The sequence below is a fragment of the Periplaneta americana genome, chromosome 1 (assembly GCF_040183065.1).
Source record: "Periplaneta americana isolate PAMFEO1 chromosome 1, P.americana_PAMFEO1_priV1, whole genome shotgun sequence".
In the NCBI taxonomy this organism is placed as follows: Eukaryota; Metazoa; Arthropoda; class Insecta; order Blattodea; family Blattidae; genus Periplaneta; species Periplaneta americana.
Window position 1 is genome coordinate 190,141,653 of NC_091117.1, and position 25,722 is coordinate 190,167,374.

Here is a 25,722-nt window from a genome sequence, read left to right on the forward strand (position 1 = left end):
AAGCTTTCCACTTGCATCCATTTGTATGAGTTGTGTTCGGTTGTGTGCCAACAATTGCATCTCAGGTAGGCAGACTGCTTAGCATCGGCAACACAAGATTTCAGTGCTTTCCAAATCCATTTTGTCGTAAGAAAGGCCGTATTGTTTTAACCTAAGGCTATTCTTCAGTTCCGATAGAAATTTTTGTGTTGTTATTTAATTGGAATGCAAGATAAATAAGGCTCATTGAAAGCACAAATTCAATGTCATATATTTATATTTACTTACTTAAGAGTTCTTATTTATTTATTTATTTATTTATTTATTTATTTATTTTCTTTGTGAAATAAGGACTTCGTATCTGACATAAAGAAAACACAGTAACCAAGTAGTGATTTCATTATCTAACCAGTAACCAGCCCTTTATACAGGAAACATGTTGACACAATAATAATAATAATAATAATAATAATAATAATAATAATAATAATAATAATAATAATAATAATAATAGTAAATATTTTCGAATAAAAACTGCTTAATACAGACCTGCACGAATCATATAGGTAAAGAAAGACTACAAATGGATGACAAAGCCTCTACATTTCAGTGAACTGTGGCAGCAATAGGGTTTCTGTACTGATATGTACTAAGGGGTTAGGTACAGCTTACAGCAATAACATTTTTGGAAATATTCAACCCTTTTTCCTCCATTACTGTATCTTCTACAATAATGACAATTGGTATGTGTAAAACACTATCCTTCTCTATATGAAAAAAAAATAACGATTTAAAATATATATATATATATATATATATATATATATATATATATATATATATATATAAAAATTCAAAATGGTGACAGTTCACTGTGCAGTGATGAAGAGTTTCTCTCATAACTCATAAACTTGTTAACCTTTTCATGTTCTCGCTCTTTTATTTTATTGCTGAAGCTCATGTTTACAATATCATGCTCTTTCAACTACATTCCTTAATAAATAATATTGTTTTTTATTTTGTGTTAGAAGAAAATACTGATATTTGTCCATTTTTAAAAATGAATTTATTTTTTATCAGACAATTTATCAAAGGTATAGAAGTGATTTTGCGCCATATTATAGATATAACATGCATAAATACACACAAAAAATTTAATCACAGAATGTTGGATAGTTTTTGAGTTATGAGGGAAACGCTTCATCACTGCACAGTCAACTGCCACCATTTTGAATTAAAAACCATATATATGTATACATATTTTTTTTAATCGTAAAAATACTTTTTTCATATAGCAGAAGGACAGTGTTTTAAACATACCAATTTTCCTTATTGTACAAGATGGAGGAAAAAAATGTATATGTCCAAACATTTTACTGCTGTAAGCTATACTTAACCCCTTAAGCTTAACGATTCAAATAAGTTACAAAATCAAAATCCGTATTTAAGTTAATAGTTTTGTTATAATTATAATTTTATCTTTATAGATGACTTACTTTTTATGAATACAGTTATTACAATTCGGGTGAAATAAACGTTTCATGACTTAGAAATAAACGGGAAAAAACTGGGAAAAGAAAGAACATATACTTGTTAGATTTTATGGTAAATTATTCATTGTTTGCCTGCTATACAGATTAATAAGATTAAAGGGATATAAAGTAATTTATAAGAAGTAAGTCTTAGCCTATTTTATAATACAAATTGGGAAGTTTACTAAAGAGAGTGAAGGAAGATAAACGAAAACCTTAGGGAGCATGAACAGCCTCGAGTATTGAACTCCGTAGACTATGCTATTAAATTTGATCAGACTCAAGTTACTTAATAGTCGCCGAGGGTGTGTTGCTCACGCCTGCGTGTGGTCTGCATGGTAAATGCTCAGTGCATTATTCACACTTCCTCCTGAGCGTCTGCATCTTTCCGGTCGAGTTTATGACAGGGGTGAAAAAAGTTATTTCTCTGCTGGCTACTAAAAATGAGAAATTAAGGTCTCATTGAAAGATCTATGAAACATATTTGCATTATATTCGTAACAATTGGTAATAATAATAATAATAATAATAATAATAATAATAATAATAATAATACTATTACATCAGTATAAAACTATTTAGCTTACAAAGTTTAATTATAATTAGTGATTATACGTCCATTTTTCTTCGTTAGACCATGTCTTTACAAAAATACGATATTACTTATACAAAGTGAACCGTAAGTAATGTCAGTAATTTCAGGGGGTTATTCTTACAGATATTTCAAACAAAAAAAAGTTTGATACAGTTTTGTTCGTTTTTGCTTTCTTTCGAGAAAAGAAAATGGTTTTATCTGAAATATTTATCGCGTGTTTTGGGAAAGCCATTGATTGAATTCTCAATCATTGTAGGCTTACATTCTACCCCTACATATTATTAGATATTCTCGCCAGCTGTAGAACATGTGAAAGAATAACGAATAGCCCTAATAATATTCAGGCTGAACTGTAAGAAAAGTAATTAATTTCGGGGGGGGGGGTTATTCTTTGACATATTTCAAACAAAAGAGTTTAATACAAATATTTAGATATTGCACATACATAAAAATAACCTTAAGATTTCACAAGACTAAAACGTTTTTTAATTTAATAATAATAATAATAATAATAATAATAATAATAATAATAATATAGTAAGTTTTTATAATTCCTAAAACTAGATGGCATTATGATTGAAACTTAAAATCATATCAAAATTATATCAGTAGCTATTCAACTTATCGGTTAACAAAATCCTCAACATTAATTGCGAAATACTGATTAACTCTCCAGCCTTAATTAAACACCCTTTACGACAGGAAGGAAACAAACTTCTTGCATCCGTCCGCTATCAAATTCTAATAAATCCTCTTGTTATTCATCCAGCTCTTCTCCCAGCCTTAGCAACTTTCATGATCCGACTAACTGGTTAATTTATTTTTTATTATTCTAATGATAACTTCCAGGTTTTAACATTAGTGTATTTTAGATGCAATTTTTAAAATTGAAGACGTTGGCATTTAAAAGTTCTACAATTTATTAATTCAATTTAATTTTGTTATGCATTTATTTCAGACAATACTACAACTAACGACTCAATATGTGCAGATTCGACATGGCTAGATCAAATACGGCTTTGAGTAAGTACAAGTATTTAATTTTGCTTTTAAGTACAAGTACAAGTTCTCTAAGAAACAGGTTTCATCGAGATAAATGCCGTCGGTATTTTACTGTTATAGATCGAACGCGATTGCAGAGGAAATAATGTGTAGGTACATTTTCCCAGGAACGAGCGCGAAGAAGTTTTGTGTTGAGTAATAGAAGATAATATAGGCTGAAAATTCGTCAAAGTTACAGATTAGTGTACAGCTGACTTCCTCTGAGTTCGGTTGAGCTCAATTTAGTTCGTGTCAATGTACACATTAGAATAGCGAATCTTTATTTATGATACGTATATTACAAGAAAATCATAGAAAAAGTAGCATGCTATATTTCTATATAAATATCCTGACGTTCAACCACTTTATAATCCAACAATCCAGAATTTAATTAAAGTGAGAGAAATCGCCTCATTTATAAACAAAAAGATGGCTCATAAGTTTCGTTGTAACTGAAGGAAAACTCGATAATATAGACATAATCTAGATTATTTCCCACAATATTTCTAAGAAAGTTAGTTCAACATGGAAGTGTATCCAAGACAACAACTTGAAAAGAATGAAATTGTTAAAATAAAGTCTTATACGTAAAATAACAGTCGTTTATCAATAGAATGAAATGGTTCGTATGTCTAGGTTTCAATTATTTTGTAGATAGAGGCAAAATCCATCGTGTGTCTAGAAATATTTAAAAATACATGAAATGTGCGTTACACAGGATGGACTACAGTTCCAGCACTTGTAATAAGTGCCAATAAATTATATCTGTGATGTAATGCATAAGGCGTGAGATTTTATTGCCGAAAACTGACTCTGTGAATCACCGCTAAGCGGACTTTTACCCATATAACGTTTCGAGCGGCGTCGTACTAAGTGAAACCTGTTTTCTGGCGAACATCCATTAGTTATAGGAAATATAGATACATAATTGAAGAAGTTAATAGATTTAAACAAGTATGCAGTTTGTCGTGTGTTGATAATGTAACTAGATTAAATGGGGAAATAAGGAAAATGTAATTATATAAATGGTGTTATAATTTAGTTGTTACAATATAAATACAGGAAAAGAAACACTTTCAAAACATTATAACTTAATGCATATATCTCCCCTGATTGAGGTTCTGGCTGGTATGTACATCTATTATCAGGCAGTACATCTCACTTGACGATATGTGTCAGAGGAAGACATCTGAAGTCTGATTAGTGTAATACTGCAGTGGAGGGGGGAAAGGAACTGGCAACCTTACGTCACTATCTCCTGCCTTAATTTCCTCACGAGTAATGCCTTATTGGCGTCACTTACGAGATTCCTGCCTGTCTTCGGACAGTTGACTAAATGTGTGTATGGAAAATATTAAAAAAAGCGAAATAAATTGAATATGCAAGATCCTACTGAAAGAAAATGAAATTGTAGTTTGAGAAATGTGGAAATAAATAGGGATAAATACATATTCCACATAATAATAATAATAATAATAATAATAATAATAATAATAATAATAATAATAATAATAATCCGTGGCGCTACAGCCCATGAAGGGCCAAGACCTACCAGCCGGCTGCTGGCCTCACGGCCACATGCCGAAGCAGAGATACATATTCCACATAGCTTACACTAAATAAAATCTTGAGATCGCTGTTTGTTAAATTTAAGCTACAAACCAAAGTGGTACTCGTATATGAAACAGAAGATGTGTAAGGAAACATTTGATTGACCAATTGTAGTACGAGAGAGAGGGGATCGTAACTTACTACAGGCATAAGTTGTCTAATGTGATAATAATAATAATAATAATAATAATAATAATAATAATAATAATAATATAATCTACCATATATTTGTCAAATGATTGAATTTATTTAATAGAGTGTTTCTTCTACACTATCATTTAAATTAAACTTCACCTTATTTCAATATAATCTACAATTTGTATCTAATTTTTATACGTAGAAGAGCAAACTGAATGCCCACAATGTATTTAAGCATTTATTTTTACCTTTAAGTTTCTAGCTTATCAATACTAATAATAAATCTGTAGCCGAAATTTTTCTGGTAATTTTCCATTTTCCAAAAATAATTGGTCCTAACATATATAATTAACCACCCTGAAACCGAAAATCGCTTTTTTTTATTTTTGTTTGTATGTCTGTCTGTCTGGATGTTTGTTACCTTTTCACGCGATAATGGCCGAACCGATTTATATTAAAATTGGAATATAAATTAAGTTCGCTGTAACTTAGATTTTAGGCTATATGACATTCAAAATACGTTATTTAAAAGGGGGGTTATAAGGGAGCCTGAATTAAATAAATCAAAATATCTTGCTTATTATTGATTTTTGTGAAATATGTTACATAACAAAAGTTTCTTTAAAAATGATTTCCGATAAGTTTTATTCCTTGCAAAATTTTGATAGGACTGATATTTAATGAGATAAATGAGTTTTAAAATTAAAATACAATGCCATCTAAGGCGGTGTAATGAAATGAAAACAAATGACTACGTCTATAAGGGGCCTTGGACAACAACAATCGAAAGCTATGAAACATAGCTTACAGCGAATGTTTCTGTGTTTGTATGAAGTAATATCGAAAGCTAAATTAACCGATTTGTATAATTAATTATTATTTCACCATTGGAAAGTGTAGTTTCTCTAGATGGGCATAATGCTATAATGTTATTACAGTAACTTCTGAGTGCTCTCTGGATCAGCATGATCGCATTTTAATATTTTAAATACAATTTAAATTAAGTAACATATTAAACGATTTATCCTTCTATCAAACACGAATGTTCCCTGGATCAAACGTCCTATTTTAATTATGTAATTACTTTATATTTATTTCTAACAGGGGCAGCGGAGCGCACGGGTACGGCTAGTATATAATATCTTTCTTAGATTCTTCGTCACTGATTATGTATTTCTGTTTGTGCTTGCAGTGGTTCTGACCGCCTTGTTTGGCTTTGTCATAGCCTATCCGAAGATCAGGGTAAGTTGAGAATAATTGTACTGCATTAGAAAGCAATCATAGAGAAGAAAATTTCACATCATTGGGTTTCCTTGAGCTTCTTGAATTTACTTGATTTTTTTTATTGATTTGTAGATGCAACTTTCAATTGAATAACTGGCACTTATCTTAACATATTTGGTCTTAATCACGACGCTACCGCGCACCACAATTTGTGTATATTGCTTACGTAATTTGTCTAGCTCGATATCCCTTTCACGTGTCAACATGCTGTTCAGTGAAATGTTCTCTTTTTCTTTATGCATTTAAATACCAAAACTATCTGTATAAGTTATAAACATAAGAGTAATTTTAGATTCCCGATTCTTGTCTAATAGTGTTCCTTAGAGATAGATTTTCTTGTCGAAGTATCATGTCTGTAAATATAAAATATCATAAGCTAGCGTCGGAACTGGCCACGTGGATCTCGCGACGACACTGAAATCATAGGCCATCAAAGTTGCGAGAAGAATCCAGTCGACAGTGAAAGTAGTTGTGATATATGATATATGTAACGCATCCAGGAAGCTGAGTGCGGTTATCTCGCCATTCTACTAAATACTTTCATTTCCGTCCCTGTGACAATGATGCCCTGTCAAATCTCAGTTAAGAGGCCTTTTAATAGCTTAAAGAGAGGCGGAGCTCCGTTGTCTTCCAACACTTGCAATGGGCGGCTAGGGGCTATTGACTGAGCACTTCGGAGAGGTCAGGAGTACCTCTCCGACACTCGTCACGTGCTGTGGCACTTACCTTATTATTTACCATTGTCTCAGTAAATATACGTAATTCTTTTTCATTTATTCAAGGATTTCATTAATGTTTTATGAGCATAGACTAATTAACGGCCTTTCATTACTTTATAAACGTGTGATTAAATTGAAGGTCGTGGTTTTCAGTCTCGCCTAAGCTATGAATATTATTCGCCATTTTCTGTGATGTAAGTAGGCCCTACTTTCCGGCATCTTAATTCTGCAAAATGTGTTCGTTTAGTGTCTAGTGTAAATTCAAAATTAGAAATAGGAAACAAATGAAATAAAACTCTATATAGGGTATTTTATAAGTAACTGATCACTCGAAAAATTGATTAATTTTTTACGACCTTAGCTGTGTTATATACATCTCTGCTAGTAAGAACATTTCCCAGTCTCGTACACTCGATTTCGTTACGCGTTTGCCTGCCAGAAATCTCCACTTTTCTATGTAGAGATGAATGAAACTCGCTAAAATTAAAACAGGGTTAGTATCAAAAAAATCACACATTACGATAAATTGCGATAAACTTACACTTTACACTAATTATGGCTCACAGTTCTCAACATGTCTGCCGTCCCGAAGAATGCACAAATGCAAGCGACGGATCATCTCCTCTTGCATTCTCGAGAGCATTGTAGGAGTAACCATCTGTATGGTGTGCACAATCCTTTCCATCAATTCTGGGTTTGTACGAGGTTTATCTGCAGACACACGATCCTTAACAAATCCCCATAAAAAGAAATCCATGAGAGTTAAGTCTGGAGATCGTGGTGGCCAATCAATTGTAAACAAGGTTCGAACATCCCATGCGTTATGGAGAGGAGCCACTCATTTGCTATACCAGTGCAAACAAGCATGGAATAGATATGGAGCTTTCTGGTGGACACATTTATGACTAGATCTACTTGTGGCGGGCAAATTCGTATCAGAATCCACTAACAGAGATGTACAACACAGTCAAAAATCGTAAACATTAGTCAATTTTTCGAGTTACCAGTTGCTTATGAAAGACCTGTACTTGGCGATCCTCTTGGGGAAACATAAAATATAAACGCTTTGACATGAGAACTGTAGCTATTTATTTTTCAGTTGTCTGTAAATAGTCTAGATTCTGGAAAGATGGGAGCTTTTCCCACATTAAATCTCAAAGTGCCACCACTCCGTACACAGCACAATTCACATCGTGAGGCTTATATTTCTCCCATGTGTGATGTAACGTCTTAGGGTTAGTATTTTCAATACCTGAGACAGTCTTTGGTTACAAATCATCAATATCCCCAGTTCGCTGTTCATAGACATCATTATTCACAGAATCCCAAAAAAAAAAAAAAAAAAAAATCAGATGGCATCAGACTATGACAATTTGAACTCCATGTAATTGGCCACCACCGACCCCATCAGTTGATGTCAAATGTTATTCACTATTTCTCCTCCTCAATGAGGTTATGCACAATCCTGCTAGAATAGATCCTCAGCTCCCAACTGCAGAAATGCATCATTCATCCAATGTGCTTATTGTCGTTTACATGTGCTTAACGGATTTCTACATCAACACCCACAAACATGTTTAAGTATATGTAAGAGTAGAATAATGATTATTTATAGCTCAGTTTCCTTCTGTATTCATTATTATACGAACATCTATCTAGGCTCATAGATATTGTATAATTACCATGATGGGCAGCTACAATTGAAGGGTTCAGAACCATAGTGTCCACACCTGTGGAGTAACGGTCAGCGCGTCTGGCCGCGAAACCAGGTGGCCCGGGTTCGAATCCCGGTTGGGGCAAGTTACCTGGTTGAGATTTTTTCGGGGTTTTCCCTCAACCCAATACGAGCAAATGCTGGGTAACTTTCGGTGCTGGACCCCGGACCCCACTGGCATTATCACCTTCATTTCATTCAGACGCTAAATAACCTAGATGTTGATACAGCGTCGTAAAATAATCCAATAAAATAAAAATAAATAAAACCATAGTGGGCCAAGCGCCATTTACTAAAACCGTGGAAAACAAGGGTTAAAATGAAGTTATTACCATAATTCAATGGAAACATAACTTATAGCAGTTGTTGTTGTTTTCTAATGCCAGGCGTTTGACATAAAGTCATTTGACCTCTTGCACTCCAATATTTTTCAAAGATATTATCATGACCAGCCACTGAAGCACAGATTTTGAGGTTGTTATACCGCCAGCATTCCATTGTAAGATGTTTAGTTGATTCTGTACTATTAAAGTAGTCCCCGCCCGGAGATCCGATTGGGGGACTATTTACCTCCGGATAATTTTACCTTAATGGTACTCATTTCATATTGGAGTTAAATGGCAAGTTGTAACCGATTTAAGTGAACACCATATTTTAACGTTTTGGTGGCTACTTCATTCACACACAACCCCCAGAATGTCTGGAGGACCACACCTGCTGTTGGTCGACGGGTCCATTGGACCTAGCTGGGAGATCTTGTTGATCACCAGCTTTCCCTCCTTAAGCCACTGGAGGACGATTTTAGTGCCATAGCAGGTCAGTACCAGGAACAGAAAAGTAGAAAGAGAAGGAAGGAAAGGGAAATGAACCCCTAGGCCTCGAATGCTCTAATGCCGTTAGGGTCGAAGAAAGTAAGAGTTCAGTCAGAGGACTGGATAGGAAAGAGTAAAGAGGGAATTAGGTATTGGATAGAGGAAAATTATACCAAATTCAGTCATTAACTCATCAAGCTGACCAGTGCTAATGGATGAGTAGCCCCTCCCTTTAGTTCAGCTCGTAAAATTATGCTTACTAACAGCTGCACCACGGGAAGGTAGGGATGGGACATTGGGTATTTGTCCAGGTTGGTTCCTTAAAGCCTTCAATGGGAAGGATTAATGGCTCTCCCCCCTGTATCCGACAGATACCCTTTTGCAGCTACTTATAGCAAGTAATATAAAGTATACACATTAAAACTAAATGATATGTCAATCTTCATTAAACTATAGTATTCACTTAACTTTAACCCTTGCTTTCTCCGTTTTTAATAAATGGCGCTTGGCCCACTATGGCTCTAAACTCTTCAATTATTGGTACCATAAACATTGATTACAGCTGAACTTTCCATCGTATTTAATTTTATACCATTATCAGTCAGGCACTTCGCGAATGTACCTTGTGAGACAAGATTGAAAACATGGCACTGAATTTAATGTCTTTAAGCTTACGACTATGAAGTAATTAAAGACAAGTTTTATCGCATTTCTCATCTTTTGCATAATTTTATTAAGACTCATGAAGTGTCCTTTCTACCTCTGATTGAGGTTCTGGCTGGTATGTATATCTATTATCAGGCAGTACATCTCATTTGATGTTATGTGTCAGAGGAAGAACAATCGTTTGTATGCATCTGAAGTCTGATTAGTGGAATATGTAGCTAATCGGCGATGTATGCATTGGAGGGGAAAGGAGCTGACCACTCTACCCCATGCCATATCGGTGTTACTTATGAGGTATTTTTTTCATATACTTTTATTTAAAAATAAAGAAATTAAAGAGCAAATACAATTTTAACAGCTGTCAAAAATTCCAATTAATGTGTTTACACTTTTTTTTTTTCATTACCCTACATGATTTTTCTTCTTCTGTAAGCAGCTTTATCATACAAGTCCGAGGCGTTTTGTTTTATTCTTAGAGAAAGAGAGCTGTAAACACAAATCAATGACTGTGGTCGTTAGAGTATTGAATGCGATGATATATAAGATCACCTAAACATTTGTTGTATATTTTTTTTAAGAAAGTTCAATGTCTTTAAGTTTTAAGAACCATGTATTAGCTGGAGTTACACGTAACATAGACTGTTTTTCATCATACAGCACACGTTTCAGTTCACGAATTTCAGGATGTTCACTAGACAGGACATAATGCACTACACCATGAATAAGCCACAATTGAGGTTCAAGGTTTTCACTTGAACCAAAATCAAAATGGAGTATTTTCCGTAGAGCATCATTTGGGTTAGTCGACATATCAAATTTACACAGTTGATGTTTTAGCCACGTCCAGATAGTTCTAGTACCTTGACAGCCTATTAGTCTGTGTTGAATGGTATCCAGTCTATTACACTTTCCACATGCTGGCGAATCTACCATTTGTGTTTATGTTTCTTGGATTCTGTTGGGATGACGTCATTAACCATCATGTAGGATGTTACTAACCATTCTGTTGGCAAAGGTTCAAACCTGTCTTCGGACAGTTGACTAAACAACAAAAAGAAGTGTCCTTTCTGATCCACAATAATATAAATTAGGATAACAAAGATCGGAGTTGAAATTAATATTTTTTGTTATGGCATTAGCTGAGGGGACATACTGCAGCTGTGCGGCTTGCTTGACAACTGAGTCCCACGGCGAGAGCGAGCGACCCATCTCCACACTCGGTCACGTATCGCCGAGGAGTATTTTCCCAGGCGTTGGAGGGAGTGACCGGAAACCACGTGTGTTTTATACATGCTTCTGTCCCGGACCTGCTCCCCAACTATCGATTTGTCGGTGACTGTCTGAAGGGCTCTGCACAAGAACTAACGCTTTATACGTACTAACATCTGTTCTTATCTCTAAGGATGACCCGTTATTCGTTCTGGCCGACTGCGAAGCGTTCCTGAACTTTGCTTTCTCATTATAAAAAATGTTGTAATGTTGCAAAAATCTATTTAGAGATTTCCTCAGTGAGACAAGTTTTCAGGAGCCCCGATACCAAAAGAGTGAGTTTGGGATACCGTGTCTGTCCGTCTGTACACTGCAATGCCTCCTAAAACTTTTGGACGAATTTTGTTGATATTCAGTTAATTTATCTGGAAATTACGGACACATAATATAATAATATTTTAGTAACAAAATTGATGCTTCTCTATGTAAAGTTAGATACAAAACATGGCGATGTAATGAAACATTTCTCTGATAACTTTTTTCCATTCTGTTTCTCACATAAAACGAAGAGATAGTCCTAAATAAAATGAGATGGGCTATAGCCTCTCTCTCTCTCTCCAGAATCCTATGTTTTGAATAAATAATTAATTAGATATGGAACTATTTTTACTTCTGTCTGCAGAATTTATATTCCTAAACATCGCAGGCCACATCAGGTCAGATACGGGGTGAAGCGGAGATAATCTCATTGCTCGTATTTTAGCATTCTTCGTCGTAAACTTATGTTACACGTGAGGGAACCACTGAAGCAAGGTATAAGAAGTTTTAATATTTTATCACCATTAAGGGCCGATTTTCATAAATAGAAAATTAATATTAAAAATTATTTCAATATACAGTACGTTGACATATATTAATTATAGCTAGATAAAGCGAATTTGAGCGATTTTTAAAAATTGTTATCGTTATGTGATAAGCATAAACATTTTGACATTTTTTAAAGTTATTATTTTAAATAATCACTACAAATATTTTCTCATAGAGGGGTAAATTATTTAATTTATATTTCTATTTTGTTTCAGTATTTTATTATATTATTATGATGTACCGAAGTATATATGATATTTCCGTGCAGATATTCTGCGTCATCATATGATGAAAGATGAATGGAACGGAGAAAAATTCTCTCCGGCACCGGGATTTGAACCCCAGTTTTCAGCTCTACGTGCTGACGCTCTATCCACTAAGTCACACCGGATTCGATCCGACATCGGGATGGGAATCCGGTGTGGCTTAGTGGATAGAGCGTCAGTAAGTAGAGCTGAAAACCCGGGTTCAAATCCCAGTGCCGGAAAGAATTTTTCTCCGTTCCACTTATCTTTCATAATTTCACAATATTTCGCATGTTCAGTTTTGTTTTATGAAGGCTATATAATAGTTGTTTAATATATTTTTGTTTCTATTATATTTAATAGGCCTATGTATTTTTGTAGTTTCCCGATTGTAATAATAATAATAATAATAATAATAATAATAATAATAATAATAATAAATAATTTCTTGCCTAAAAATGTAGTCCAGAGCATTGACACTGAGGCTAGGTTATAGAGTCTGTCCTCATCCAAGCGGTCCGGAGTTCGATTTCTGGCGCGGCCAAAGGAAAAGATTTATCTTCAGTCTATAGAACTGGGTGATTGTCCATTGTCTTGTGTTGTCTCAGCGGTGACCATGTGTCGTGCTGACCACACAATCAGAGAGGTCTGCATTGTGTACCTGTCTAATGTTGATCCTAAGATACACTCTTCTCTACATCGCATTGGATTTTTAGTCGATTCAGAAAGAGAAAGAATTACAAATGTAATTTTTCTCATTACCACTTATTCTTTAGAACATCACTCATTTAGGTAGGCAGATTAGGGTAGGAATTCTGGTCTCTCCTTTATAGCTACTGTCTTTATAGAAAGTTTAAAACGCCAATTGTCAAGTTTTTTTAATCTACCTGATTTTTCTGACTTAGCGTATAGTAGGCCTATATAGTGGAAGTGATACGTAGTGAATATGGGACGACAGCACGAAGTAAATACGTCTCCTCGTGCAACAGAATATAGAAGGTCATGAATTTTAAGTGAAAATGACATTGCTTTGTGTAAATTTTGTAAGTGCAAAAAGCATTTTAAAAGACTCTAATTACGAAGTTACGAATTTCGTAACTTATTATACTCCCAAGCTTTCGTACTACTGAAGTTTTGTTGATCTCATGCCCAAAATCCGGCACGTACAGCGTTACTGGGCGATGTGTATGATAATGACGATGATAATTATGTTGATGATGCTGTTTCTGACGGAATATCGTGACACGCATCTGAACGCAACATGTCTGACACACTCATTGACTCCTAACCCGTCCGGATGCCTGTCCCTGTTTTTGGACAACTGCGCTTGCATAACACCAGATAATTGGCCGAAGCGGCATTAGAGAACTTTCACTCTTGTCGTTTCTTCTTCGGAAGTTGCGCGGCAGTGATGTATGGACCGCAGAGGTCAAGCGGCACAAGTAGCCCCGAAGTATTCTGACAGAACCTGCTTCACGATGCTTCATTTACCCCAAGTGTCACAAAGTGTCAGACTTTCCAGAGGCCAGTCGGCTAAGGCGCTTGCCTGTCGATCCGGAGTTGCGCTCGGGCGCGGGTTTGATTCCCGCTTGGGCTGATTACCTGGTTGGGTTTTTCCGAGATTTTCCCCAACTGTAAGGTGAATGTCAGGTAATCTATGGCGAATCCTCGGCCTCATTTCGTCAAATGTCATCTCGCTATCATCAGTTCCATCGACGCTAAATAACCTCGTAGTTGATACAGCGTCGTTAAATAACCAAGTAAAAAAAAACTCTCTACACTGCTGAACCACGAGTCTCTTATCGGTCGTTCATTTTTCAAGTGTTGGTGGCTGTCTAAAGAAACACAATGTGATGTCTATTCAGTGTTGCCAAGTTGGTGATTTTGATGATTTTGGGAAGCCATTTGGTGCCAAAAAAATTCATTTAGCTACATGTTGAAATTATGGTGTTCTTAAAGTAAGTCTGGTGATAAATATGGGGTATTGGACGCACAAAATTAGTATTTCATTTATTCTGATTATTCATTTAAGGGGTTAGGTACAGCTTACAGCAGTAAAATTTTGGAAATGTTCAACATTTTTTTCCTCCATTACTATATCTTGTACAATAATGAAAATTAATATGTGTAAAACACTGTCCTTGTGCTATATGAAAAAAAAAAATATTTTTGCGATTTAGAAAAATTATTTATATTTTTTTCTTTCAAAATTCAATTCACTGTGCAGTGATGAAGCGTTGCCCACGTAACTCAAAAACTATCCAACATACTGTGATGAAATTTTTATGTGAATTTATGCATATTATAAATATACCATATGATGCAAGATCACTTCTCTACATTTGATAGATTGTCTGATAAAAAACAAATTAATTTAAAAATGGTCAAATATCAGTATTCTCATCTAACACAAAATAAAAAAAAATATATTATTTATTAAGGAATATAGTTGAAAGTGCATGATATTTTAAACACGAGTTTCAGAATTAATATGAAAGAGAGAGAGATAACATGAAAAAGTTAACAAGTTTATGAGTTATGAGGGAAAAGCTTCATCACTGTACAGTAAACTGCCATCATTTTCAATTTTGAAAAAAAAAAATATATATATATATATAAATAATTTTTTCTAAGTCGTAAAAATATTTTTTTTTTCATACAGCAAAAGGACAGTGTTTCACACATACCAGTTTTCATTATTGTACAAGATACAGTAATGAAGGAAAAAAATGTTGAATATTTCCAAAAATTTTGCTGCTGTAAGCTGTACCTAACCCCTTAATTCAGATCTTAAAGGTTGGCATTTCTTAGCATTTCAAAATAATGTGTAACGTCTCCAAGTGGGGATTCCCCTCCCAATTATCACTCTATCAACTTACAGAATAGGAGTTACGAGGTAATGAAGATGAGGAAACGAATTATGAACGAAGAGGTACAGAAGTCAGTGCATCTTTGTTCTGTTTCTTACGAGTATCATTAGCATTTACTTTGTTAATCAGTTGCCGAAAACCTGTGTTGTCTATATTTCTCTTACTAGAACTACAGTATACAAAAATGGCACATGTAATAAAATATTGGTATCTTGTTTTCAGTCTGTGCCGGTACCAATAGAAAGAGTAACTAACATTAAGTGGCTTCCTCGGCCATTACCTGCAACCATAGTGTTTTAATTCGTTTCCATTGGAAGGGACAGGCTACTATACTTAGCAACATTCGCCGTATTGCTCAGCGGAAGCGCGAGCCTTGCGTCACAGAGATCCATGCTCTTGGGTGAATCTTGTTTACATAACAATGTGCGAGGTCGGCGAACCCAGTGTCTCAAGAGTTGCAGTCACATTTCAGTCGGTTTTGTGACCGGCTACGCACTGAAAAAAAAAAATCTTGATCTCTAATCCGCTTCAGTTCTTTTGTGCATATTATCGCACTATAGACTATAGTACCTAATTCCAATTACCAGTTTCGTCCTTCGTACTAGTAACTCATGTTGAAATAATTCTGTACCTACTCTGTAAAAGAGTACCTAACGTACTGTAAATTCAATCTTCACTTCTGCCCGACCCACACAGATAAAATTACTCAGACATGCTATCTACTGTCCGTCCAAGTGGTTATGTCGCAGGATCGTACAAAAGGGGGGAAATCACGTGACAGTTAATTACTTAACGAGGCCCTTTTATTTAAGTTATTTTAAACAGTTGTACAGGGACATCATTTTATTTTTACTAACATTTTTAACATTAACTTGCCTATACCTCTAGATCAACGCCGTTTGCTACCCCCTTCCACGACTGGAGTTCGATGATACTGGCGTAATATACAAACAAATCACTTTACTACGTATAGGAGGGAAGAAAAGTAATTCATCCATTTACGTAAACTAGGAAATATTGCGCTTTTGAGTTTGATAATTTTCATTAGGTTTTTGTTTAACCAAAATACAGTACAGTATTAACAATGAGTGTTTTTACTCACGAACTGAGCTGTCCATGTGGACGTATTCATTGTGCAGTGTATATTATACTGTCTACAGCACATTAGCGTACAATATAGAGAATGAATTTAAATTGAAAAATAATCATAATATGGATATTTAAACACATTTTTTAAAATGGTGGCCGTTCATTTCGATACAAACTTCAGTTCTAATGTGCATATTATCGCACTATAGACTATTGTACCTAATCCCAATTACCAGTTTCTTCCTTCGTACTAGTAACTCATGTTGAAATAATTCTGTACCTACTCTATAAAAAAGTACCTTACGTACTGTAAATTCAATCTTCACTTCTGCCCGATCCGAAAAGATAAAATTACTCAGACATACTATCTACTGTCCGTCCAAGTTGTTATGTCGTAGGGTCGTAGAACGGGAGGAAATCACGTGACAGTTAATTACTTAACGAGGCCCTTTTATTTAAGTTATTTTAAACAGTTGTATAATATTACGTAGGCGTCCAATTCCTAACAGAAATTAATGTTCTCAGAAAAGAACTAAGATAGCCCAGCCACTAGCTGGCGAATAAAAGCTGGTGGGGGAAACCGGGATACGACGTAGGCAAATGGACGACAGTACCTGTGCGAAAATGATGCAATATTGAAAGCTCTTTCGTCACTAGAAAACGCGAACATATTTTTGGAACGTACTGTTTACTATGACCGTAAGGCTACTATGACTGTATATGCGGTCTTGAATCTGTGTGGAGGACGGTTGAACTTGATTAGTAGAAGGGGTAGGAGTGAAGTACATTAAAAAACTCAGGTACAATAAAAATTGAAGTAAAAATAAAATGATGTGCCTGTATAATATTACGTAGACATCCAATTCCTAAAAGAAATTAATGTTTTCAGAAAAGAGCTAAGACAGCCCAGCCACTAGCCTTTACAGAGAGGCGAGCAGAAGCAGGTGGGGGAAATCGGGATGCGACTTAGGCAAACGGACGGCAGTACCTGTGCGAAAATATGATTCAATATTGAAAGCTCTTTCGTCACTGGAAAACGCGAACATATTTCTGGAACGTACTATACTCACCAACTCAGTACTGTTTATTATATGCGGCCTTGGTTGTGTGTGGAGGACAGATGGAACTTCATTAGTAGGAGGGGTGGGAGCGAAGTACATTCAAAAACTGAGGTACAATAAAAATTGAAGTAAAAATAAAATAATGTCCCTGTATAATAATGAGGATGATGTCCGCTAAGAAGACTCCTATATACCCAATGGTATTTTCTAAACTCCGAACGTTCTTTAGAGATCGACACAACTCAAAGCATCCACTTCATATAACATACAATAATATTCATGTCTTAAACGAGGTTTGAACTCACGGCTTGATACTGCATTTTATAGAAACTGAATGAAACCTGAATGTGGAAAACCGGAGTACTTCAAGAAAACCTCTCTGGGATGGTCTATTTCCACAGTAAATTCAATATGGACTCACTCGGACTTGAACTCAGGTCTACATTGTGAAAAATTCGACCCTCTAGTGCAGTCATGTCAACTGATGCCCATAGGAGCAAGCGCGCGCTTTAGAGCTCAGGAGAACCTGAGCGCTTTACAGCGGAAAGGAAAGAGACAGACGAGTGAGGCAGTATTTGTCGCTTGGTCGAATTATATACAGGGATGGCCAGCACTGATTCAATGGATAAAGGGAAGAGAACTTATTAAAACTGTATCCATATTCATTTTTAGATTTGTCTGAAAAGTATAATTGCATTATAAAAACGTAAGTTTTAATTTTAATGCTCATTTTTCACAAGTTTGCTTTTTATTCAAAAGAAATATTTTCTCAACTTTTTCTTACAGAAAAATTAAATTATCAGATATGTTTGTTTAGTAGTCTTACAGGTACTGAAACAATGTTTTCGTAAATATAATGTTTCTTAACTATGTATAACTGAAGAGAGTGCATTACGAATTTTGAAAATATTCGCATGGAAAATGTTTGTTTGTAAGGTAATGAATTAAGAAAGCAACTATTGTTACATCATAAACAAAAGATATGTGCCAATGTGTTGTAATAAAAAGTCAGCTTTATAGCTTGAGCAGATTTCAAGAAAATTTAATATTCTAATGATAGGAAGTTGCACACCAATATCACCTTAAAAGCAGAATGCGATAATAGTTTTGTTATGTAATATTAGTTACAATTAAAACATATACCTAGCCATGCTGCTTATTCATAGGTCTATACATAACCCTTCCTCCTTCCATACCTTGCGCTTGATGCCCGCGCACAATGTCAAGGTCAGAAAAATGCGCTTGCTCTGACATCACTGCTCTAGTGTCTAGAGTAGCCTATCGACATTGAAATTTGACTTGCATGTCCTTCATCCTGCTTGTGTGCCGTAGGTGGCGCGGCAAGTTGCGCCCGAGGAAGCTCTGGGGTTGCCGAGTAATGCGACATCCATCCGGTCCAACATCGCAGACTCGTTCTCGTGCGACCAGCGTATCTATGGTTACTACGCAGACGTGGAAAATGACTGTCAGTTGTTTCACGTGTGCCTGCCAGTACAGTTCGCCGATGGCAAGGAGCAGACCTTCAAGTGGAGCTTCATCTGCCCTGAGGAGACCCTGTTTAATCAGGTATGCAGTGATGATGATGATGATGATCATCATGATGATAATAATAATAATAATAATAATAATAATAATAATGTTGATACTACTACTACTACTACTACTACTACTACTACTACTACTACTACTAATAATAATAATAATAATAATAATAATAATATATTCATTCTGGTAGAGTTAAGGGGTTAGGTACAGCTTCCAGCAGTAAAATTTTTAGAAATATTCAACATTTTTTTCCTCCATTACTGTATCTTGTACAATAATGAAAATTGATATGTGTAAAATACTGTACTGTCCTTCTGCTACGTGAAAAAAATATTGTTACGATTTAAAAAAATTATTTATATATTTTTTTTTTTCAAAATTCAAAATGGGCAGTTCACTGTGCAGTGATGAAGCATTTTCCTCATAACTCATAAACTTGTTAACTTTTTCATGTTCTCTCTCTTTTATTTTATTGCTGAAACTCATGTTTACAATATCATGCTCTTTCAACTACATTCCTTAATAAATAATATTTTTTTTTTATTTTGTGTTAGAAGGAAATACTGATATTTGACCATTTTTTAAAATGAATTATTTTTTTTTATCAGACAATCTATCAAAAGTATAGAAGTGATCTTGCATCATATTGTAGATATGACATGCATAAATATACACAAAAAATTAATTATAGAATGCTGGATACTTTTTGAGTTATGTGGAAAACGCTTCATCACTGCACAGTGAACTGAATTTTGAAAAAAAAAAAAAAAAAAAAATGTAAATAATTTTTTTAAATTGTAGAAATTCTTTTTTTATATAGCAAAAGGACAATATTTTACACCTACTAATTTTCATTATTGTACAAGATACAGTATGGAGGAAGAAAATGTTGAATATTTCCAAAATTTTACTCCTGTAAGCTGTACCTAACTCCTTAAGGCCATTTAGACCTTCTCTTCCATACCACCAGGAAGATGTACACATACAACATTTTTGGACAGCAGCGAAGAAACTGGTAACATTCAATTACACAAAAACGTAGACATAAAACAAGAAAATTTACAATTATAGTAATGCAAAACGAAAACAATAAGAATACAAAAATATGAAAAATGTTAAATTTGTATACAATTAAACAAAGCTTAAAATCTACATTAATATTATTAATCTAAATAATTAAACTAAAAAGAGCAACTAATAATACAAACAAGAAATACAATTGAAGACTTAATATTCTAAATGTGTTAAGTGCCAATTTTTCAAATTTCATTTTATTCAGCCTAAGGGAGAAACATCCATATCAGAATATCATATTAAATTGTCTTGGTCATAGCGCAGCCTAGTGTATACAGTCACGAAGCTGAATACGTAGTAAATATGCATCCATAGATAGTTGCTAACCACTAGGATCGCCACTGTCACCTCAGTACAGACAATGCGAAATAGTACCAGCACAGTCTATTGTTCCTAGCATCCTCACAACTCAAGTTTCGTGGCTGTATATACTAGACTGCGGTCATAGCTCAACTGTAAGTGACTCATTCGTGCGCCAAAAATGGTGTTCTAGGCATCTCAACATGCATTTTGCAGTGTGTTTTTCATCAATATCTCAGAAAGTTGTTTTTGGCACTTAGCACATTTAGAATGTTAGGGCCTCAATTATAAACGATTAAACAAAAACTGTACCTGATTAACACATCTTGTAAAGTATTAATAATAAATTTTATTAGGCAAAAAATACATTCCTGACTTAATTTTGAATTTCGATAGCGTTCGGCAATCCCTGATGTCACCAGGTAGAGAATTCCATAGACGAGGTAATATTATTGTATAGGAGGATGGGTATTAGATGAGGGATAGAAAGAAGTTCTTGATTCTCATTCCGTACTGTTGTGAGAAACTGAAAACCTGCTGCTAGATAAGTAGGAGTATAGGTAGGCCTATGCAAGATTTAAATATCATTGTCGGTGAATGCATGATTCTTTCCTTCAGGCGAACCCATGATATAAGCTCGAGGTATAGTGTTACACGATCAAATTTTCGCTTATTGCAGATGAATCTTATACACACATTATGAACACTCTGTAATCTCTCAGCTAGGTTATGGGTTTTTGTCAGCAAGGAATCACAATAATCAAAATGGGGAATCACAAATGTCTGAATAAGAAGCTTTTTAAGGGTAAATGGTGGAATTTATTTATTTATTTATTTTATTTTGCTAATAGTTGTAACATAAAATAGTCCACACCTGTGGAGTAACGGTCAGCGCGTCTTGCCGCGAAACTAGGTGGCCCGGGTTCGAATCCCGGTCGGGGCAAGTTACCTGGTTGAGGTTTTTTCCGGGGTTTTCCCTCAACCCAATACGAGAAAATGCTGGGTAACTTTCGGTGCTGGACCCCGGACTCATTTCACCGGCATCATCACCTTCATTTCATTGAGACGCTAAATAACCTAGATGTTGATACAGCGTCGTAAAATAACCAGTGGCGTATACTGGTTAAAGGGTTTGGGCTACCGCTGACCCTATTATTACACAAAATATATCTAACAATTACTTTAATTTTAATTACTATGGTAAAACTAATAATACAAAATTATTACATTATGTTATATTATAAACTTTTTCTTTTGTAATTTCCTTGGGCTACCGCCGGTAGCCCGCAAAATACGCCCCTGAAAATAACCCAATAAAATAAAATAAATAAAGTAACATAAAATATAATATATACAGAAAAACATTAGCTCGCCCCTGAAAGAGTAGAACTCGTGCTCAGGGGCGGATTCCTGAATTGAAATTAATAAGTATACAGTACAATTTGTCTTATGTCTACTATGCAATTAATATATATAGATTTAAATTTTTTCAATTTTTATAAAATCCATACATAACTTTTAAAATGTAATACTAGAACTATTAGAATTGACAAGATTAGGATATTTAAATATAAATTTGTTATATATTCTTGGGCCTAAATTACTACTATGATTAAATACTGAACAGTGTAGCATTTTGGTTCAAACAATCTTAAAGAATTCATACCTCTTATTTCATAACTATGAGAAAACAATTCAAAATTATTTCGATTTTTATGTATGAATTTTATTAATGCAATATAATAAATTTGTCTTATGTTAAGTACGTTATGGTGGAATAAAAGAGAAAATCTGGAGTGCCCCTTCAAAACCCTCCTTAATATCTGCTTTGTTCAACACAAATTCCATCACAACTTGGTTGGGAATCGAATCCAGGTCAAATGAATAGAAGACCAGTGCGCTAAAGCTGAGACTTAGGCGCAACTGAAGAAAGACAGTTTTCGAGTAATAATAAATATAATCTATTCTTTATAAGCAAATGAATATGTGCACAGGTTGAACAACGCGTAGCGGGTACCTACTATGTATTAACAATGTGAATTTGCAGGAGAGCTTCACGTGCACACGACCGGAGGACGCAGTGGCCTGCGAAGAAGCGCCGCAGTACTACAGCCTCAACGAGGGCTTCGGACAGACGGACAAACCCAGCGAGCCCGCCGCGACGTCCGCTTCACTAGTGGAGGCACCCCAATAGAACTGCCACGAAGTGAAGGTACAGGGCGTTCCTTAAAAATGGACCACAATCCAGAACTGAATCTCTACAATGATGTCGACGAATTTATTGTTGTTGTTGGTCTCGTTGAAATGTCCTGTAGATGAGACTGAAATTATATTTCTACTTCATTTTATTACACTAAACAACGAATCGAAATAAAGACTTTCTGGGTAATATTTTATAGCACTGAATTTAGTTTTGTAATCGATTTCAAGACGTGTTAACGTATCCGCTCTACAAATTTTCTTGCGGGAATGATGTTGATGTCCAATGTTTGCAGACTCAACCTCACGTCATGGGGATAGAACTTTGCAACCCATGCTATTTCGACAAAATTAAACCCAACATATTCCCAGATACTCTAACTACATACAGTACATTCGACTGCTAGACAAGTTATTTTTCTTTTTGTTAATATAAAATGTGCTTCGGAAACCCGTTATCATGCCGACTCCATGTCAGTTTGATATTAGTTCAGAAATACTTAAATATGGTAGGAGAATGAGCCTCGAGAGATAGTTACATTCTACGTAATGGAATATACAGGGTGGAAGTGAAATAACCCTGCAGATTTTCAGAGCGAATAGCTCATGTTGTATGTAAGAAAAAAACTGTAATGTAAAAAACTGTAAGAAAAAATGTTTTTTCCCAAATGTTTAACACCCTCTTATTATGTAACTATTGCGAATTTTAACGTTATTTTTGTCCATATCGATAGAAAATCTAATAAAGAATCATTTATCTCTCTCTCACATTTCAATAACGTGGGCGGTTTTCGTATAAATTTAATTTAAAAACCAATAATTTCAAACCACTGAACGATGCAGTCCACATTGCAACGTTGTAGATAATACGGCCTGCAATTTTGTTTTCATCGTATTAAATGTATTTCCTTCATTTTGTTTTATGTTTTGCATCCATCTACCATTCTACTTTAATCGATTTTATTATTAAATAAATATTTCGTGTTTAATTTTTTCCTTCGTTTCACTATTAGAATAACAAAATTGAGCATACAAATAAAGCTAAGGCAGGACTTAATTATTACAACACGAAAACGAACAAAATCGAATTCAGAAGCTAGAAATATTCAGAAATGTCTTATTTCAATTAGTTCTGTGTAATACTATAAAAGTGGTGACAAACGGTTACTACCATACTTCCGATATTCTTACTGCACGCCTAAACAACGAAGAAAAAGTGAATGTTAGAGATGTTATTAAAAATAATTACGAGATTTTCATTACTTAATTCAAAATTTAACTAAATCATTGGAATTATTGCTCATGGACTAGAAAAATAGACTTGTCTCAGTGGTTCAGGGTAATGCTAACAACCCTCGCGCATTGTTAATACTTGTGATACTATACACTACTGTCACCACAATATTTTATTAATGTTGCGCGAGGATTTTTAATTTTACCCTGAACTATTGGCCTGTTGAAATGTCTGTTCTACCTGTTCTCGAAAAATAATTAAATAATTTAGTCAAATTTTGGGTTAAATATAATGAAAATTCCTAAATATTTTAAATCTTTATTTGCTAAAGGTCCGTATGGTAAGAATATCGGAAATATGGCACATAACGTGCAATACATAAATGAAGGGTCCAGGGAAAAAACCAGGTGTCACTTTTTCCATGAAACCTGGTTTTTTTCGCTGAAACAGTTGACTTACCTGCTTCTTTTCCTGTACGCCAAAAATTTGAAGGCAAATAAACCCATGACTAATCTGTTTCTTTTCCTGTTTCATACCTCTAAACGATAGTTCTTTCCATAGAGAATCTAATGGCACCTCAAACTCCATCTGACTTACCTGTTTTTTTCCCTGGACCTTTCAAATAAAAATGTTTTACTTGCAAGTTGAAGGTTCTAAGACGGTGTATGTAATGACCAATATTGACCCTCTTATTTCAGAAGGTTGAAATGACAAAAACTAGTATCCGGAACAGAATTCAGAATTTCAATACAACGTAACATAGGCCTACTGTGTATGACAAGTAAAAATCTACAAGCATTAGAATGAAAAAATAACACTCAAGATTGACAGATATGAATAGGACACTCGCAGAATATTGTAATTGAAGATATGCAAGCACTGGACTGAAATAATGGACAAGATTGTCAGTCCCAGAGGATGTACTGGATAGTAGAGGCAAGTTTTGTCTTTAGCCATTGTGAGGAATTACAATAGAACATCGATAATCCAAACTAATTGGGACCAGAGGCAGTTCGGATTATCAAACACAGGGAATATCTTTTAACTGTCCCGGAGAGTTGGAATTTCCGCAGAGCGACTGTCTTCCGCTATGCATGCACCGGCTGTTCGCCTGGCAGACAAGCAGTGTACAGTTATTTGTACTTACCCAGCTCATATTTTATTCTCAAAATGTCCCCCGTTGACTGCTACACATTGCTGGCACCTTCTTATAAAATTATTATTAACTTTCACAAGTTCAGCAGCACTGATTGACTCCATTTTAGCTCTTATGTAGTCTTTTACGATCATTTATTGAACCTGTTTCTTTGCATTTTTAGATAGGTTTTTTTATTGTTTTTACACAAGGCATGGGTCTGTTCAGAAATTTCTGTCGGAACTTGCGTCGCATTTTCGCACAAGATTTTCTGTATTTTATGTAAGTATTATAAATATACACACGTTCATGTAATGAAAATGGCATTGCAACTGAAAACCTCACACAATTAAGCACAGCTCAGAAACTAAAGAGTATTGGAGTATGCATCCTCAGTCAGCACTGAGACCGCCAACCAGGAACTACGTCATCAGCGTATTAGTCACAAGGTCTTCTGAGAGCGGGAAGCGGCAACTCTCCGGGACAGTTTAAAGATATTCCCTGTGTTTGGAATTACTCTACCTGAACTTAAAGAAACACATTGTACACTATTATAAATATAAAAAAGTGACACAAATCATTGTCTTTCTTTTTTATTCTGCCTAATATCCCTTTATATCCAACTTAAGCACTGCAGGTAGAGGAGGGAGCTTCATTGGATCATCCTTTCCTGTAGTCTCTCGTTTTCTGTGTTTCCGGTATTGTGCGCACATTTAGTAGTGCTTTCGGATTATCGGACTTTCAGATTACCGAAGTCCTCCTGTATTATCTTTCACAACCCTAAACCTATTACGTGTTAAAGT

General features: G+C 34.9%; 1 protein-coding gene across 2 annotated transcripts; it reads left to right on the forward strand.

Moving 5' to 3' along the window:
- Positions 1–25,722, forward strand: LOC138705757 (U-scoloptoxin(01)-Er1a-like). 2 transcript variants are annotated; one of them, XM_069834389.1, is made up of 6 exons: positions 1–65; positions 3,065–3,129; positions 6,089–6,138; positions 18,765–18,998; positions 22,399–22,563; positions 24,483–25,680. In XM_069834389.1, exons 2-5 carry the CDS (start codon positions 3,090–3,092, stop codon positions 22,543–22,545), a joined length of 471 nt encoding a protein of 156 aa, XP_069690490.1. In that variant the 5' UTR covers positions 1–65; positions 3,065–3,089; the 3' UTR covers positions 22,546–22,563; positions 24,483–25,680. The 2 variants fall into 2 exon arrangements, with proteins under 2 accessions (XP_069690490.1, XP_069690482.1); XM_069834381.1 differs by having other exon boundaries at positions 22,399–25,722.

What these genes read in the sequence shown, in the direction of transcription:
- LOC138705757 (XM_069834381.1), top strand. Translation starts at nt 3,090, where the DNA reads ATGTGCAGATTCGACATGGCTAGATCAAATACGGCTTTGA. An exon ending in TAGCCTATCCGAAGATCAGG is followed by an intron (nt 6,139 to 18,764) that starts GTAAGTTGAGAA and finishes TGTGTGCCGTAG; the next exon opens with GTGGCGCGGCAAGTTGCGCC. An exon ending in AGGAGACCCTGTTTAATCAG is followed by an intron (nt 18,999 to 22,398) that starts GTATGCAGTGAT and finishes GTGAATTTGCAG; the next exon opens with GAGAGCTTCACGTGCACACG.